This window comes from Equus caballus, chromosome 19 (genome assembly GCF_041296265.1).
Source record: "Equus caballus isolate H_3958 breed thoroughbred chromosome 19, TB-T2T, whole genome shotgun sequence".
NCBI lineage: Eukaryota > Metazoa > Chordata > Mammalia > Perissodactyla > Equidae > Equus > Equus caballus.
In genome coordinates, this window is record NC_091702.1 from 46178809 (window position 1) to 46196341 (window position 17533).

Consider the following 17533-nt stretch of genomic DNA (forward strand, 5'->3'; position numbering starts at 1 on the left):
GGGCGGCCGGCTCGGGGTGGGGGCCACAGGTCCGGGTCTGGGGGCTGGGCGATCCTGCAGCGCAGCGGAGAACGGGGCGGCGAGTCACGAAAGGCAAGCTCTTGCCCCCGAGGGGAGTGGAGCAAGTTGTGGCTGCAGAGGGACCATTTATTTAGGCGGCTGTTTTCAAAATCCAGGTTGAGCTTTAATCTGAGAGGTAATTGAAAAGCGTTCCAAGTTTTTGACCAGTGACATGAGCAGGGCTGTGCTTCAGATGACTGTAGACTCTTTAGGATGGATTGGGGTGGGGAAGGCACTAGGGGTGGAAGGCAGAGTTACTGGGGAGGAGGGAAATAGACCCTCGATACTAGTTTTACCCCCACTTGTTTCTCCCTCATTTCACTCCAGCCTTTGTCACAGCGGGCTTTTAGCTCTAGTTGTGATACTAAGTGGCTGTGTGACCTTGGATAAATCACTTTATTTCTCATGGTCTCTGTTTTTTCATCTGTAAAACTGAAGAGTTTGGGCTAGGTCATCTCCAGCTTCCTCCAGTTCTTTGATCCAGTGGTGTTGGTCAGGAGGACCACAGGGTCAGACTGTTCGTTATGTATTTTCGAATTGTATTCATTTGTAAAAAATTAGTCCTAACGTTTTATTCTGAAATTTTCAAACATGCGGAAAAGTTGAAAGAACTGTATAGCGAACATCCAGTTTTACTTATTTTTAAAATAGGTGATTCATTAGCAGGGTGCAAAACTCAAAATATACACAAAAGCATACAGCGAAACTCTTCTGTCTCACCCTTCTCTTCCCTCCAGGTCCCCTCCCTGGAGGCACTCATTTTGCGTATCCTTAAGATGCTGATACAAGCATGTGTGTATATACATTCCCCCACCCATTGTTTTTTTAACACAAATGCTAATGTCATATTAGCATTTCAGCACCTTGCTTTTTTCACAAAAAAATATCTTGAGAGGATCATAGGCTTTATTGCTAGTTTTAGAAATGGCAGGTGTTGAAACCTAGGCTCAGAGAAGTTGTAACTTGCTTGATATCACAGAAAGCACAGTAGTCCCCCCTTATCCTCGAGGAATATGTTCCAAGCCCCCCAGAGGATGCCTGAATCCGCAGATAGTACTGAGCCCTGTATATACTGTTTTTTTCCCTATACATATATATACCTATGATAAAGTGTAATTTATGAATTAGGTACAATAAAAGATTAACAACTAATAATAGAACAATTATAACAATATTGTAATCAATCTTAGCAACCTCAGCATACAATTTTTTTTCTTTCCTTAATAACTTTCACCTTTTCACTTAAAGGAAGCACTTTATCGCTTCTCTTTGGCATATCTGAATTTCCAGCTTCACTCCTGTTGTGCCTTGGGGCCATTATTAAGTAAAATAAGGGTTCCTTGAACACAAGCACTGCGATACCACCACAGTGGATCTGATAACTGAGATGCTACTGAGAGACTAATGGGTGGGTAGGGTACACAGCATGGATATATTGGACAAAGGGACGAGTCACCTCCTGGGGGACAGGGAGCGGGATGGTGGGAGGTTTCATCAGGCTACTCTGAACGGCACACAGTTTAAAACTTATGAATTGTTTGTTTCTGGAATTTTCCATTTAATATTTTCAAACCATGGTTGACCACCATGGGTAACTGAAACTGTGGGAAGCGAAATGGAGGATAAGGGGAGGACTGCTGTAGTAGGTCTGCCTCTGGAACCTGTTTCTCTGGACTCAAGGCTGTTGAAGAAGTGTGTTACAGATGCAAGTTTTTTTTATCACATACATGTTTACAGTGTGATTTTTAAAGGAACAGGAGTGTGTGTGTGTATATATAAAATTCTTGTCTCATCAGGGGCATTGATAAGACCATTGGACTGGAGAGATTTTAAGGTCTATTGGGGAAGAAGGAGAAAGATGTTTATTCCTGGGTGATGAGCATAGAGAATGGGGTGGAGGGTAAGGGGTGGTGTCTGAAACCAGGAAGAGAAACTGGGGTTGTGAGAGTAGAGTAAGCTTTTTTGTAGGCTGCTAATACCGGACCAGTTACACCTTTAGGGAATCATTTCTTCTCTTATAAACTCTTATTTGATGTCCTTGTATGATAATTTCTACCAATAACATAGACCATCTACCCCATTGCCTAGTTGAGATTGTACATTTAGGTAAATCTATAACTGCTCTCAAGGAGACATAACTTAATAAGAAAGGTCTGTTCTTTTCATCATGGAACTTAAATAAAAAATTACAGGGCCTGAGAAATTTCATTTGGAGAGGGACATAGAACAGAAATACAACATTCACAGCGATATGCCTAAGAGCTTTCCTGATTTGTGTTTGTATTGACCTGGCTTTCTTTACTGAATTGATTTTGGGAAATTCTGCTCAAAAGAACCCTTTTATTCTTATTTCATTTGCCATTTTAAAAGGATAGGTGTTAAGGTATGGAGATATTCTGTGAGATACTTGTAAAAATAGTTTAAAACATCTTTTCTCCACCCTATTATTGTTACTACAGACCTTTTAACTGCACAGGCCATTTAAAATTTTCCTCTAACAGTTTTTTTCTCTTGTCTTAGACTTTCTGGCACTTAATTTAGCTGCACAAGGACCGATTTAGCTTATTCCCTTCATTTTGGCCTTGTTCTCAACAGGCAAGGTTGCCAAAAAGCCGAGCCCCAGATGGGTGAGGTGTCACTGTGCTTTTGCAGAGCACGCTTCGTCGGGTGCTGTTGGTGGTGCAACATTTCTGTGCATTTCAGCTGGTATATGAGAGCTGTAGTTGACAAATCCAGGACACTGATTCTTGAGGTCACCTTTAGCAATATCTGTGGTTGCCACATCTTTCTAGTACCTTAAATCCTACTTATCTTTTTTTTTTTCCTGATTGCCCTTTTTCCTCTTTTTCTTAGGTGGCTCGTTATAGCCGTTGGTCTGGTCAGAGCATACCTGGCGAAGGGCAGCTATCACAGCCTTTATTATTCCATTGAAAAGCCTTTGAAATTCTTCCAAACTGGTGCCTTATTGGAGGTAGGTCCTGAGACTTGTCATTGTTACTGGTTTCAATTGTTATAAAATAAAAACATGCTACTAAATTATATTGCAGTAGCGATATTTCTGTTGGATTTGCTTTAAATTTTGAAAACTTGCCTCAAAGCATACTATAATATTGATACCTAGACTATCTTTTTGATGTTCTAGAGAAAGTAAAATCTCATTTAACTTGAATTGCGTAGAATATATTTTACGTTCAATGTCTATGGAAATCAAATGAAACAAGCTTATATTAGGATTTTAAAAAATTCTAGGGACATGTTAGGGACGTGTTAGCAAACTCAGATGCTGTCAGCGGCCAGGTATATATTGGAAACAGTGACGTTGGTGAGTGTAGGGTGTCAGGAGCGATACATATAAGAAACAGTAGAGGGGGCTGGCCCCGTGGCTGAGTGGTTAAGTTTGTGCTCTCAGCTTAGGCAGCCCAGGAGTTTGCCAGTTCGAATCCTGGGCACCGACATGGCACTGCTCATCAAGCTATGCTGAGGCAGCGTCCCACATGCCACAACTAGAAGGACTCACAACTAAAAATATACAACTATGTACTGGGGGGCTTTGGGGAGAAAAAGGAAAAAATTTTTTTAAAAAAAATCTAGAAAAAAAAAGAAACTGTAGAGCCTGGCTAAAGGCATCAGAAAAAAGTTTTTTAACAAAAATTTATTAATTTCCCTGTGTTAAGGGTAATATATATGCAGTCCTGTCTCCTGGGGTCAGTATATGTTAGGATTTTTGAGTTATAAGTGACGGAAACCCAGTTCAAACTATTTTAAATGAAAAAGGAATTTCCTGGCTTCTGTAGTTGACAAAGATGATAGGGTTAACTTAGAAAATCAAAGGAACTGGCTCAGGAATGGGAACTAAAGATTTGACATTGCCAGACTCTCTTTCCATCTCTCATCTTTCCTTAGCTGTGTTTCTCTTTGAGTGTTGATCTTAGGCTCTCCTCCTGCAGACTGCCTTCTCCTCGTGGAGGGACATGGGGAGGGAGTTCATTTTTCTCAGCATCTGTCACGGTTCTAGGGAAGGATTCCAGTTGGCCTTCCTTAGACCCATCTCTCGTGCCGGTGATGTGAGATACTGGATTGGCCAGGTCTAGGACACTTGCCCGTCCTTCTGGCCAAGGGACTGTAGACTTTGTTAATGGAAAAGGGGGATGGGGATGGCTTTGGGCACACAAAATCAATAACTACCATGGTTCATTATGGTGAAAACCCTTCAGGTTGCAGAGAAGATCTGGTATTAGCCTCCAGGCACGCCCATCATGATGTTTGGAGGAATATTTAAGAAGGAACGTTTACCCCTATGAAATGAGATGTGATACTTGAGCTGTTCACCCTCACGTTTGAAAGCAGAACATTGTAGTTTTTGTTTTTGTCCCTTGGAAAGCAGAGAGATTTCAATACTGTCCATACTTTCATATTTTAGGTAGATGGTATGAGGAAGTGAGCTTCCAGCTGCGAGTCTGAAAACCCTTATTCTAAGAATGCTGGTTTTACCAACTTATCCGTGAATTTGGGCAAGTTATTTATCTCTTGTCCACCTCATTTCCTCATTTGTAAAATAATTGAGTTAAAATCAGTTTCCAAAGGCGCTTCCTGCCCCGACGGTTTGAGTCTGAGGAAACTTCAGCAAATCCTAGTGTGGGCCCTTTTTTAAACTTAAGAGTTTTGACTGTTTTTGGAAGGGGGCGGTAGTAAGTAGTACTTTGTCTCTCAGAGCTCTGGCCAACACAGTTCTCTCAAGCTATGGAGAAGGAAATTTGGGATCAAGTCCGTCAGAAACTGCCCCAGTGCTTGATACAGTAACAAGTTGTACTCATTGGAATATTTTAGTAATTTAAAGGGGATTCTATCTCTGTAAGACTTTATAATATTAGAGGTCTAATTTTACAAATTTAAGTATGTCTGAGGGAAGGTTGTGACATTAAATCGTGTTATACAAAGTCCACTCAGGAACCAAATCTTAGACTTGGAAGGATTAGCCCATTTATCCCTATAGAATTTTTAACAGGGACTTAAGAACATATTTTGGATTTTTAGTTTTATCTCTGTTATCCCCACTAAGAACCAATTAGGTGACAAATCCTGGATTTGGTTTTGGGAAGAAGACTGCAAAATGCAGAGAAGACTCCCAGAAAGACGCGGGGGATGAACTTTGCAGATGTCAGTGTTGGCAGGCGACCCCTCAGCCTGGGGCAGGAGAGCAGGCTTACCAACACTGCATTTCCTCAGTTGTCAGTTAAGGAATGTTTCATCGCCTGCCCAACCTACATTGTATAATAAGTACATGTGCACGGTATCGTTTAATTACAGGTAACGTTATCCGTATGGGAATTATTAGTGCTTGACAATATCTCCTGTTTGCAGGAGGAGAAAATGGTTGCTGGAAGGTCAGCTACTCATATAGCTCTGTACTCTGAATGTTATTCTTCAGTACATTCTGTGGGAGTTTGCTTAAAAAGCCAATAAAGATTACTTGTTCTCAAGAAACTTTGAATCTTCTCAGGAAAACATAACACTTTGCTTTTTAAAAGGTTGAAAAACATTTATCAAGCAAGTGCAAATGGGCTTGTAGTAGTATAATAGAAACATAGTTTCATTTCTGAGGAAATTAAATAATTTTTTGCAAAATAAGTGCAAAGATATATTGAGTTGGTGATACAATAAAATAGCTTTTTTATAGAATGGACACGAATCTTAATTATCTTCTAGATATTCATTGTCCAAGAATGTCTTGAGTATATTTTGTAGATAATTTTCCAAATTATTCCACGGGTGATAATTTAAGTAAGTATGTGTGAGCCATTGTAATGGGTACTATGGAGGTTGAGCCCTTGCTAATAAAGAGCTTAAGATCTTACTGGGTAGGTGGTTATATGAGGACTCTTGGCTGGAGATTACCAGAACCTCCTTAACTAACGGAAGCAGTAAGGGAATTGATTATAAGTGCATAGGTTGTCCTGTTGTCCAAGGATGGGGATGCAGCTGGACTTCAGGAATGGCTTAGAGTCAGGGACTGAAGCACCATGGGGAACCCAGGAGTTCTTGCTCCGTCTGCTATCTCTGCTATTCCTCTCTCTTGTGTCTGATTCTTTCTTTCTTCTTGCAGACTAGTTTTCTTAGTCTACATGGCAGATAATGGTAATAGCCAAAAGCTCCTGAGGTTGTAGCTCCTGCAATCAAGAGAACAGCTGGTTGGAAACAGAATCTTGCTCCCAATTCCACATTTGCAGTGAAGGGCCTGATTTGTCCAGCTTCGATCAGGTGCCCATTCTTGGACCAATCACTTGAAGACAGGAGTAAGGTCCCATTAACCATATAAAAGTTGGATGGAAGGGGCAATTTCTAGAAAAAGGAGCGCTAGGCAGAAAGCCCAAGAACTATTTACCAAAGTACTAAGACACAATACAATGAAGATTACAATGTATGAGATGATTTATAAACTGACAGAAAGTAAAACACTGGTAATCTTGTGGGCTCAGAGATTAGGATGTGAATATATATGATGTGTCTTGAGTTGAATTGTGAGTACTCCCGAGAGCTCCTAATGAACGCAGGTAGCGAAAATGTCATTTGTGGATAAACAAAATGTGGTATTTCCATACCATAAAATGAATGAATTACTGGTACATGTTATACCATGGATGAATCTTGACAACATTGTGCTCTGAAAGAAGCTGGACACAAAACAACATGTATTATGTGATTCTATTTATATGAAATTTCCAGAACAGGCAAATGCATAGAGGTGGAAGACAGATTAGTAGTTGCCAGGGGCTGTAGGAAGGAGAGAATGGTGAGTGACTGCTAATGAGTACAGAATGTCTTGTTAAGGTGATGAAAATATTCTTGAATTAGTGGTGATGGTTGCACAACCTTGTGAACATGCTAAAAACCACTGAATATACACTTTAAATGTGTGAATTTTGTGGTCTGTGAAGTATATCTAAATTTTTTTAAAATGCCATTCACCTCTAATGAGATGTGAATAAGTTTTCTTTTTACTTCATTTTTTTGGATCCATAATATTGATAAGGACAGACTCTTATCTTTCCAGCTTTGTTAGAGTTGAGGTTAAGATTAGAATTAGTAGATTGATGCTAGATTATGACAGTTTAAAATTATTTCTGAGAGAATTTGGCTTTCTAAATACGTGTAGTTAACATAAGACTATAATTATAGCAAAGACACTTTCAAATACTCGTGATTGGATATGCCTCTGTGATTGACAGTGAGGATTCCAGTGGGTAAAGGATTGCTCTGCAAAGATGTTAGTTGTTGAAACTGATGAAGATCATCCTCAACATATGTGCATCACTATATGTATCATTTACCTACCACTGTCCAACTGGGAATGCCTAATGCACACAGAAACTCCTTTCCCCTCCCATTCTCTTCCAGATCCTTCCATTGCTTGGAACCCTCTTATCTATAAAAAGAAAGAGAAAAAAAACCAACCCAGTCTCATTTGTGATCTCCTAGAGTTGATCTGTGGCTGGGTTTGAAATGGCAGAACAGCTGCTGGAGGAGCTGTGAAGGAGAGTGGATGGCTTTTGTTATGTGTCCAACCTCCAGCTACCACTTGCTAAGCCCCATCTCTGCAATCTGGTCTAACTCATCATGCCTCACCTCAGACTCTCTTTAAATCCTTTAATGAAATATTCAGGAAACTGATTTTGTGTATTTCTCTAAAAATACAGCAAAATCTTAAGAATTTGTAGTGTCCTTAAGAAGAAGAGGCCTCCCATTTGTCTCCCTGCCAGTTTTTCTGTCTTTTTGCCTCAAACACTAGATGATTTTTTTCCATGCAGAGATATTGGTGGTTAGGTTCTGTGGTGTTACTAATATAATAACATGCTTCAGGCTTATCCAAGGTTAAGTTTGCTTTGTGAACTTGTCTGGGGACATAACCACCATCTGTAATATTTTTCCTCCTTGCGAAACCATGCTGATTTCCCAATAATAACGATCTTAGAAAAGAACTTTTGAAACAGCTATATGTACATTTTAGACTACCTTTATTCTGAAGACTTGTTTAGAGAAAACATACCTCTAAAATGAACTTGTGAAAAGCTGGCAGAGCAGGTCATAGTGGCGATATCCAACACATACAGTAACGACAGCAAACCTCAGACAAACCAGCTTCAAAAACAGTGTGAAAACCACAGGGAAAACAGAACTAGAGTATAATTAATAAGTGTCACAACATTAGGAGGGAAGAGGGCGCCTTTGGGAAACAGGAGCCCACCCACACAGCTCCCACTGCTTGATGAGCAAATAGAAGCAAATTGATATGGTCTTCAGAGAGGTAAGACAGCTAATGGTTGTAGAAAGGAATGTGCAGAAATTTTTAAAACTAGATAACTAAAAATATTGATGGTGACAGTACAGGGCAGGAAGGAGACCACAGTGCAGAGAAATAGGTAATACTGAAGATTCAGGAAAGGCAGGAGTTCCCAGACAAACCAATTACAGAGCAGAAGCCATTGGGAATGTTCAGAGTTCACCATTTGATGTGTAAAAAGAACGTTACAAAATATGTGGTGCTGGGTAAATCAGAGATGATATGTGTTGGTGGACTAGCTAACGTGTGAAGGATTATCTGAACAAGAGGAAAACAAAATCATATAGGAAAGTAGTGAAATGCAACAGACTAATGAATAATGCGATAGAACCAGAGTATCTAGAAAACAGATTTAGAGTATACAGGCTACCAGAAGTGGAAAAGATTGCAATGTATAACTCATAAATAATCAGGAAAAAGTCTAGAAAACTTTTCTGAACTGAAAGACCATCTCAGTCTGGTTATTGAGAGTATACAGAGTTCCTCATAGGAGCTGTTTTCCAAGAAAAAAAGCTCTTCCCTTCCTGGACACCTGTTTGTTAAATTTTTCAGCTTAAAACAAAGATAAGCAATTTTCAGCAGAAAAGAGAAGATCTTAAAATGTAATAGTTAAACAACTTGGGACCTTAGACTTTGAAGAATAAAAAAATCCACATGAAGCTAGGAGAAAGTATTAGGCTCCTAGATAACACCATGCAGTTTCCTACATATGGAAACATTTTGAAAACACCTACAAAAAGTAATGAACTTTGCAAGAATCTTACCAAAGGGTATTTAACTGTTGTATGAATAAAGAAATAAAATTAACCAAGTCTTTAGACTAGCACTGTCCAGTAGAACTTTCCTTAGTGATGATGTTCCAAATCTGTGCTGTCTGGTACAGTTGCCACTAGTCACGTGGCTCCTGCACCATTGAAATGTGGCTGGTGGGTCTAAGAAACTAAGTTGTAAATTTTATTTGCTTTAAATTTAAATAGGCACTTGTGGGTAGTGGCTACTGAACTGGACAGCATAGCTTAGACCGTGATACAGATTGCAAGATGTCTATATGGAATTTCGTAAGATATTCCATACTTTTACCAGGTAGAATGAAGTAGGAGGGAGTGTAAGTAAGCAAAGGAAGACAGACCTAACAGTATAAATTTTATGTCACTCCAGAGTTTTTGAACTTGTTAATTTGTAAGGTGAAAATAATGAGAATAATTATCAAAATTTGTGGATGTTTTCAGATTGGGAAAACCAGTAGAAAAAAAGCAAATTGCAGATATTGGAAAAGATGTGGAAGGATGCATAGCGAACTGTTGCTAGCACTTGCCCCATGGAGGGGTGTGGTATTTGTGGGAAAACAAAAGAGAATTTCTACTTTTTACTCTATATACTTTAGTGTGTGTTTATATATCACTTCTCTGAATCTTAAAATAAAAGCAAAGAAGATATATAATAAATATGTAATAAAATGTAATAGAAAACAAAAAAAGAATGAGAAGAATAAGATTAAAAAGTTTTCTGAGAAAGGAAGAAAATAGGCAGCTTAGATATGGTATCTTTTAAGTGAAGTACAGAATCTTACACCAGCTGTTAGAAAAAGGAGCAGTAACAGTAAACCTATAGGATAATTGAGTGTAGCACAAATGCCTCATTTCTGAGGTTTATGCAAATAGACTCATTAATTTTATCAAATAAAAAAGTATAGTGGTGGTTACTGGTTTAAAGAACAAAATTCAACAATCTGCTGCCTATAAAAGACTGACTTAAGCCTGCTAAAGCCCAGCCCAGCCTCCTGTGACCAAGCACACAGGAAAAGCAGGCCCACCAGTCACAGCACGAGAGAAGGTCAGTTTCAGAGTAGAAGCCAGCGAGGAACTCTCAGAGATCACAGTTTGTCCCACGGAGGAGCATGGAAAGGAGACACAAGTTGCTGGAATTAGCTGATGGGTGAATGATTATCATAGAAAAGCTGGCAGAAACACTATAGAAGTAAAAATAGAATCGTACTTAAGAGGTGTCACAGTGTATGTAAAAGGACACTGGAGACAAGAAATATGGGTACCAAGACTTGGTTTTGCCACTTGGTTTTAACCTCTCTGCAATGAATATGCTAGGTTAGTTGACCTTGAGTTTTTTCCCAGTTTTAAGTTTTGTGAGGCTTCAACATTTCACTCTCAGGATATGAGAATTTTACATCCATTTTTTAAGGAGGAAATTGTGAGATTTCCTTAATAACCATTTCTATCTCTGTCACTTAATTTTACGTTTTTTGCTATAATTGGCTCTATAACTTATTAATTTATTGTCAGTTGGTGGAAATGGAAAGAGTTCAAGAGGAGAGAGAAGTTTATGACACATATTTTCAAGGGAGATTTTGAATATGGCAAGTCTTCTAAATTTTTTCCAATGAAATGTGCTTGTTCTAGTCCAGGGGCTCTCAACAAGAGCCGTGCGACCTCCTGTAGAGCACACTGTGGAGAATTGTGAAGGTATTCTGATTGCCACAACGAATGTGGATGCTATTGATATCTGAGACAGTCTAACTCAATGAAGATTTGTTCTGCATGCCCCCGGACTTTTGTATATCCCCCCAGCTAATCCCTCTACAAAAGTTAGTTATAGTTTTGTAGCACATATTAGTACTACAAAATCTTTGTGAAAAATTACACAAAACGCTTACTAAGTGAGAAGACGGTTGTCTTAGTTTTCTATTGCCATATAACAAAATACGACAAACTTGGAAGCTTAAAACAACACTCATTTATTAGCTCACAGTTCTGTAAGCCAGAAACTGGGCTTGGCTGGGTTCTCTGCTCAGAGTTTCACCAGGCTAAAATCCAGGTGTCAGCCAGGCTGGCTCTTATCTGGGGCCTCTGGGGAAGAATCTGCTTCTAAGCTCATTCAGGTTGTTGGCAGAATCCAAGTCCTTGTGGCTGTGGGTCTGAGGTCCCCATTTCCTTGCTTCTTTCAGCTGGAGGTCACGCGTAGCTCCGAGAGGCTGCTATCCAGTCCCTACACAGGGCCCCCTCCATCTTTGAAGCCAGCAATCGCTCATTGAATCCTTCTTGTTCTTTGAATATCTCTGACTGCCCCTTCTGCCACCAGCCAGAGAAAACTCTGCTTTTAAAGAGCTCACCTGGTTGGATCAGGTCTGCGCATATATCTTAAAATCAATTGATGTGGGACTTTAATTATATTTGCGGAACCCCTACACTGTAGTACCTAGATTGGTGTTTGATTGGATAACCAAGGAACAGGAACTTTGGGGAATCATCTTTAGCATTCTGCCTACCACAGTTGGTATGAAGAGGGAACCTAAGTGAAATAAAGATATCATCTCAAAATAACTGAGTAATTTGTTCTTTCTGCACATTCTGTTCTGTAAGTATTGTAGCATTTCCAGCTTGCATATTTAGTGGAAAAGGATTTCAGGGCAATAGTGTTGTTACTGCAAAAGCAATGAAACTGAAAATATGTAACTGGAGATTTGAGATTCCTGTTCAGACTCGATGATTAAGTTAGTGGAGACACATGAAATGCAAAGATCTCATTGGATTTCTTTAATATAGATTATTTTAATATTTCATATTACCACCTTTTAGGGGGATCATTGTAGTTTGGGGATCCTAAAACTATTTCCAGTCTAGTTTACAACTGCTTTATTGCCTCTTGCATTGATGTTTTTTGGTCTAATCCATTTTCTATTCCTTGTCACACCATTCAAAGAATATGGTCTTCAAGGTCTTTTTATAGACTAGACACTGCTTGTATGTCTCAACAGGATTTCAAGGCAGAAGGGTAGGTTTTCTGTGATACTTTCTTCTTACCCCATCCTATGATATAATCTAGGGGATTATTTTGATGCCACGTAAAAGAAAAAAGCCCTAGTTCATTTGTGATAATATTATATTTTCTCTACTTTGTTACTCACCTTGGCTTATTATTCCAACTTCAGGTAGGATAACTTCTCTATTTCCATTGTTATCTTAATACTTTTTTTTCCCTGGTGTTGATCTGTGTCTCTGCTCTTTTATTTTCCTTTACTTGTCCAGAGTGGTTTCTGATATTCTCATTTTTAAATCCAGAGTTATCATAAGTTGGTACACACATTTGAGTGCTTCCATATGTCTTTATGTCCCCAAACATTTATATACTGAAATACATATTTTTTAATTAATTATTTTCTTTTTGTTTCTTCTTTCCATTTGAGTTAGGACATTGTATTTTTTTGAAAATTTTGTCTAGGTAGGTTATGTCTTCTGTGAATTTCATTTCAGGATAGTAAAGGAGGCATTATAAAATACACGTGATTTCGAAGGGGAGATTGGGTCTGATGGGACTCAGGCCTACTACTGTTCCATCAAGCAAAGAAAAGAACAGCCCTTACGTGCTGTGTATCCTTTCCTCCAGTCCCCTCTGGTTACTCAGCGGCCTGGGTGTCTTGCCCCATATGTGGATAGACTAGGTTTTCTTTCTGGGCACTGTCAGCTGTCTTGTCTCAAAGCCTGCTCTTCATTCATGTCTTTCATTCCTCATTTTAATCTGCTTATATCTTTTAGTTTCCCTTTACTTTCTGGCAGGAGGTTCAGCTTATCTTGTAATATTCACACATTTGAGATTCTTAGAGGTGTTTTCTTTTGAATAAGATTTGCAATATGGTAGTTCTTTTATCCTCTTCTCCGTTATCAACAACTTTGTGCAGCTTGATTTTTTAATCCACCTCCTCCCCTCCCCGCAAAAAAAGCTTGGTGAAATAAAAGTCTTATCGAGCACAGAGTCTTATCAGACATGTTTCAGGTAAGTCTTGTCAAGTTATAACTAAGGTACAATCAAATAATATGATAGAAAAATCAGTAGAGTAGAAATAAAACCTAGCTTCTTGATCCTAGATATCACTTACTATCTTGGGTAAGTTGAGCAGTTCTAAGCCTTGGTTTTCTCATCTGCAAGTAGAGATATCTGTCCTCTCAGCCAGGGTGATTGTTAGGATAAAAAAAACCATGATTGCTAGAGAAATGTAAATTCTAAAATGCACTACAATCAATGTTAGGTCTTATCATCTAGAAAAGCTCTGGTCAATAAATCAGTCTTATAGATGGCATCAGATTACTTCTTTACTACCACCACCAGGGTGAAAGCCACATAAGGGATGAATTGGAAGAGGATTTAGAAGAACCTCATTGGCACGTTGGATGGCCATTGAAACAGAGAGGAGATAGCAATCTCATCCCAGGCACTGGAAATAAAAAAAACATTTAGAAGGAGGAAAACAGATGCCAGAAGCATTGGCAGGACTGGAAACCAGGTGGACTTGGGGGTGAGGGAATGAAAGAGTGGTTGAACCTGAGAGACTGGGAGGTTGGTGATCAAGAGGCATGGCAGGTATGAAAAAAGGAAAGTGTGAGCTTCCCCTTGAGGCGTGCCATGTTTGAGCTGCTGCTGGTCCACTTGAATGGAGATATCCAAAGGCAGTTTGCAATGTGGGTCTGGAGCTCAGAGAGATCTAAGGTTAGAGATTGGACTGGGAACACCCCAGTAATGAGATCTTTGAATGAGGCAAGATGGGGACCAAGGGTAGAGCTTTGTTGCGTGAATGTCTGCATTGAAGGGCTTGCCAGCAAAGCTCTTCTGACCCTGAGTTCCATAGTCTGTGACAGTTCTGTTCTGGAGAAGATTGGGCATGGGAGAGGTTGTATGTTTACTGTTCTTATAAATTTGTATATTATAAAAGAAGTCCTGAACATTTGATAAGCTGCTGGGTGAGATTTTTACTCCTTAGAAAATCTTCCACAGGTACACCGACTAAAAATGAACAAATGAAAAACCAAACAAGAATTTGCATTTTGTTAAATAGCCTGTAGCCAAGTTTAAAAATGGAATGTTCGTTTTTCAGATTCGATGCTCCTGGCAGGCTCTGCTCTATTCTTACTGAAGTCTAGTTTATATGAAATAAAACTATAATATTATCGATCCTACTAATTCTCTTTTTCCCCCTTTTTTCCTCTAGATTATACATTGTGCAGTAGGTAAGTATGGAATTTTCTCTCCTGCTATATACAGTGGATTCTGCTTTCTTTTTTTTCAAGTCATAAATGATAGATTGATTCGATTCTTACTGAATATTGAAAAAACTAAAGTATTTGATCATTGTATATAAAATTGCTTAAATTGGTTTCTAAAATCATAGTACTGTTTGGATGTTATTACTGAACACTTTATTGAATGGCATAGCTGTTTTTCTCTGTCAATTAAAGAGGCCTCTCCCCCTTTCTCATAAGGGTCCTAGAGAAATACTAGCATATTTATCAAAATGTGACTTGGGGTCCTGGTGCTGGGCTACGTTGAAAGTCCTCTCTGAACCCTTAAATACTACATTCTCTTTTCTTATCTTTTAAAATGGAGTACTGCATATATTGCTTTCCTCTCGGATGAATATTTAATGTATGTGAGAGGGATTGGAAAAGTGTAAATAAAAGGGTTATACAAATATAAGGGATTTCTACTAAAAGCAGGTACAGTGTGTTTTCTTTTGAGGGGAAGAGGAGGTCATCAATTCTGCTTTGTAACTGAGGCATGGCTGCTAGTCTGGGTGGCTAGACCCCTCGAATTAAATAGCAGTCAGTCACCTTTGGAAAGTTGGCAGATCCTGTAGAGTAAGCCCATTGAGGGTGCTGTGCATCCGACTTGTCTCTCAAAGGGCGGGTTTGGAGTTGATACTCCTTCAGAAGCACGGAAGGTCTGAAAGCTCGAGAACTGTGCATTCAAACCATTATGGGCCTGGTCAACTTAATTTACAAATTAAGTGGGTACTTACTGTATTCAGGGCACTGTGCTTGGCACTCGGGAATTCAGAGATGAGGAGACGTACAGTTCAGGTGGACACACAGTACACTGTCCACCATGGGTTTCGCAGGGTTCTCTAGGATCCCTGGGAAGACAGAGCATCTTCATTATAAAGAACTGCACCTCGGCTATTTGCCCACTAGGAGGAGGTCTACCATCGGGTGTTTCAAATGATCTGCAGAATTTTGAGTACATGTGTGTATGTTTATTTGTGGGGTGGGAGAATAGAGTTCATAGCTTTCATTAGATTCTCAGAGGAATATGTGATCCCCAGAAGGTTAAGAAACTCTGCTTTAGAACCTTTGAGCAAGAGATTTGAAAGGGGCTTGGGGACTCATCTATCGCATGATCTGCTTTCCTGGAGAAGGTTAAGGGACCTGGCCCAGGTCATATAGCCAGTAAATGGTGGAACCTCACCTGGACCCTGGCCGGTCTGAGCGGGAGCCTGCCTAACTGATTTTATTTTATGGTGACTGGGTTTTATCTGATGTGTGATCTCACATACATTTCCTTTTTAATCCCTTATCTGTAATTTTGAGATGAAAATTTTTATAAGCATAAGCTTGCAGATTGGGGGATATATTTGGCCAGAGAGAGTTCTGGAACCACTTTAGACTTTCTCCACATAATTGAACAGTGTGCCCTCAGTCTCCCCCACTCTCTTAACCTTCAGCTGCCTCTGTACAAAGTTCTTAGATGCATATGTTTTCTGAGCATGTGTATTATTATTTTAATTAATATTTCATTGTATTTTAATACCAAATTCACTTTATCTGTCTTAGAATACATTCTCATGCCTCTTTATAAAATTTCCAGCCCTGGAAATAAAACTTCTGGCAAGTGTATTTTTCATTCATGCCAGGAACATTGTTGAATGCCTAGCAGGTGGGACCAGACACTGTGGGAATAGACTGGTGAGCAGGCACAGGCTTGGGTGCAGGAAACCTGCGGTCGGATGGGCCCCCCTCTGAGCTCCTCTGGCGGGATGCACTCCAAAGACTAGCATCCATGTCACACTCTGTTCTGTTGGTTTGTTGACAGGTGTCCCCAGCGCTTAGCATGGTGCCTAACACACAATAGAAACTTCACAATTCCTTCTTATTTCCTCAAGAACCTTGTTCTGTCAGTGTTTCTCTCGCCTGCATCATCACCCTTTCTCATCTGCCTTTTCTTTCTCAGCTCATAAAATGTTTCGAATGCTCCATCCTAAAAATGATTTTTAACCTAACTTTGACCCTACATTCCCCTGTTATTACTACATAATTCCTCTGCATCCCTTTTCCCAAGTTTATGGTAGACTCTTTCCACTTCCTCGCTCCCATTTATACCTTAACCCAGCAGTCATGCTTCTGTACCCCCTTATCCTAAAATTACCCTCTCGTCTAAAATCAGCAACAGTTTCTGCTGAATTCCAAGGGCACGTTTAGAACTACATTGGGCACCACTGATGACTCCCTCCATGAGATCCTGCCCCTTCAGCTTCCATTACACTGAGCCTCCAAGCTTTTCTGGTCCCCTGTGGTCCTTTTTATCTTTGGGGGCTTCTCTTTCTCTCCTTGCCTCTTAATTGTGAGTGTTCCCACGGTCTGGCCTAGCTCATTGCTCTTCTGACAACGTGGCCCCTGTGGGTGATCTCTTCCCTTCTCATGGTGTGAGATACTATGACACCCACTTCTCAAACTCCAAGCCACACCTGCCATCCACACTCCAAACTCATCCATTGACCTCCTGGATATCTACTCCTGGATGTACACCTCCTCCTCACCAAGACTCAGACTCCCAAACTTGTTCTGCCTCCCATATTCTCTCTGTCAGGGGCACCATGAGCCACCATCCGTTCAGTCACCCAGCCTGGACCTATAGCTCATCAATGGTGCCCCCTCTCCCTTACCCACACTCCCATAGCCAGTGGTCATCAATTTTGGTCAATTCTGTTTCTTAAATATTTCTCAGATTGTCCTGTTTTTTCATCCCTATTCAGGGCCTCAGTGTGTCTCATCCGGACTCCCATATGGGTCTCCCTGGACTTCGAGGCTTATAATACTAATATTAATGATAATAATAAGGGCTACCATTTATTGAGCTTTACTGTGTTCCAGTGTTTTACATTCATCATCTCATTTACTTCTCATTTTACAGTTGACAAGACAGGCCTAGAAAGTTCACAAGCTAATAAGCCTTAGAGCCGAGAGTTGAACGTACAACCATGTGGCTCCAAGTCCATCCCTCATACAACTTTGAGGGATTTAGTTAAAGGATAATTCTGAGTGTGTCACTTCTCTGCTGAAAATGCTTCACTGATTT

At 39.9% G+C, this 17533-nt stretch overlaps 1 protein-coding gene across 1 annotated transcript in view; it reads left to right on the plus strand.

Annotated features, from left to right (window-relative positions):
* The window catches only part of HACD2 (3-hydroxyacyl-CoA dehydratase 2), a 96728-nt gene that overhangs the window by 582 nt on the left and 78613 nt on the right, over nt 1-17533 (plus strand). Inside the window, exons 2-3 of the mRNA XM_023623642.2 lie at nt 2914-3031; nt 14394-14412. Of these exons, the coding sequence (XP_023479410.1) occupies nt 2914-3031; nt 14394-14412 (137 nt within the window). The remainder of the gene's footprint in view (nt 1-2913; nt 3032-14393; nt 14413-17533) is intronic.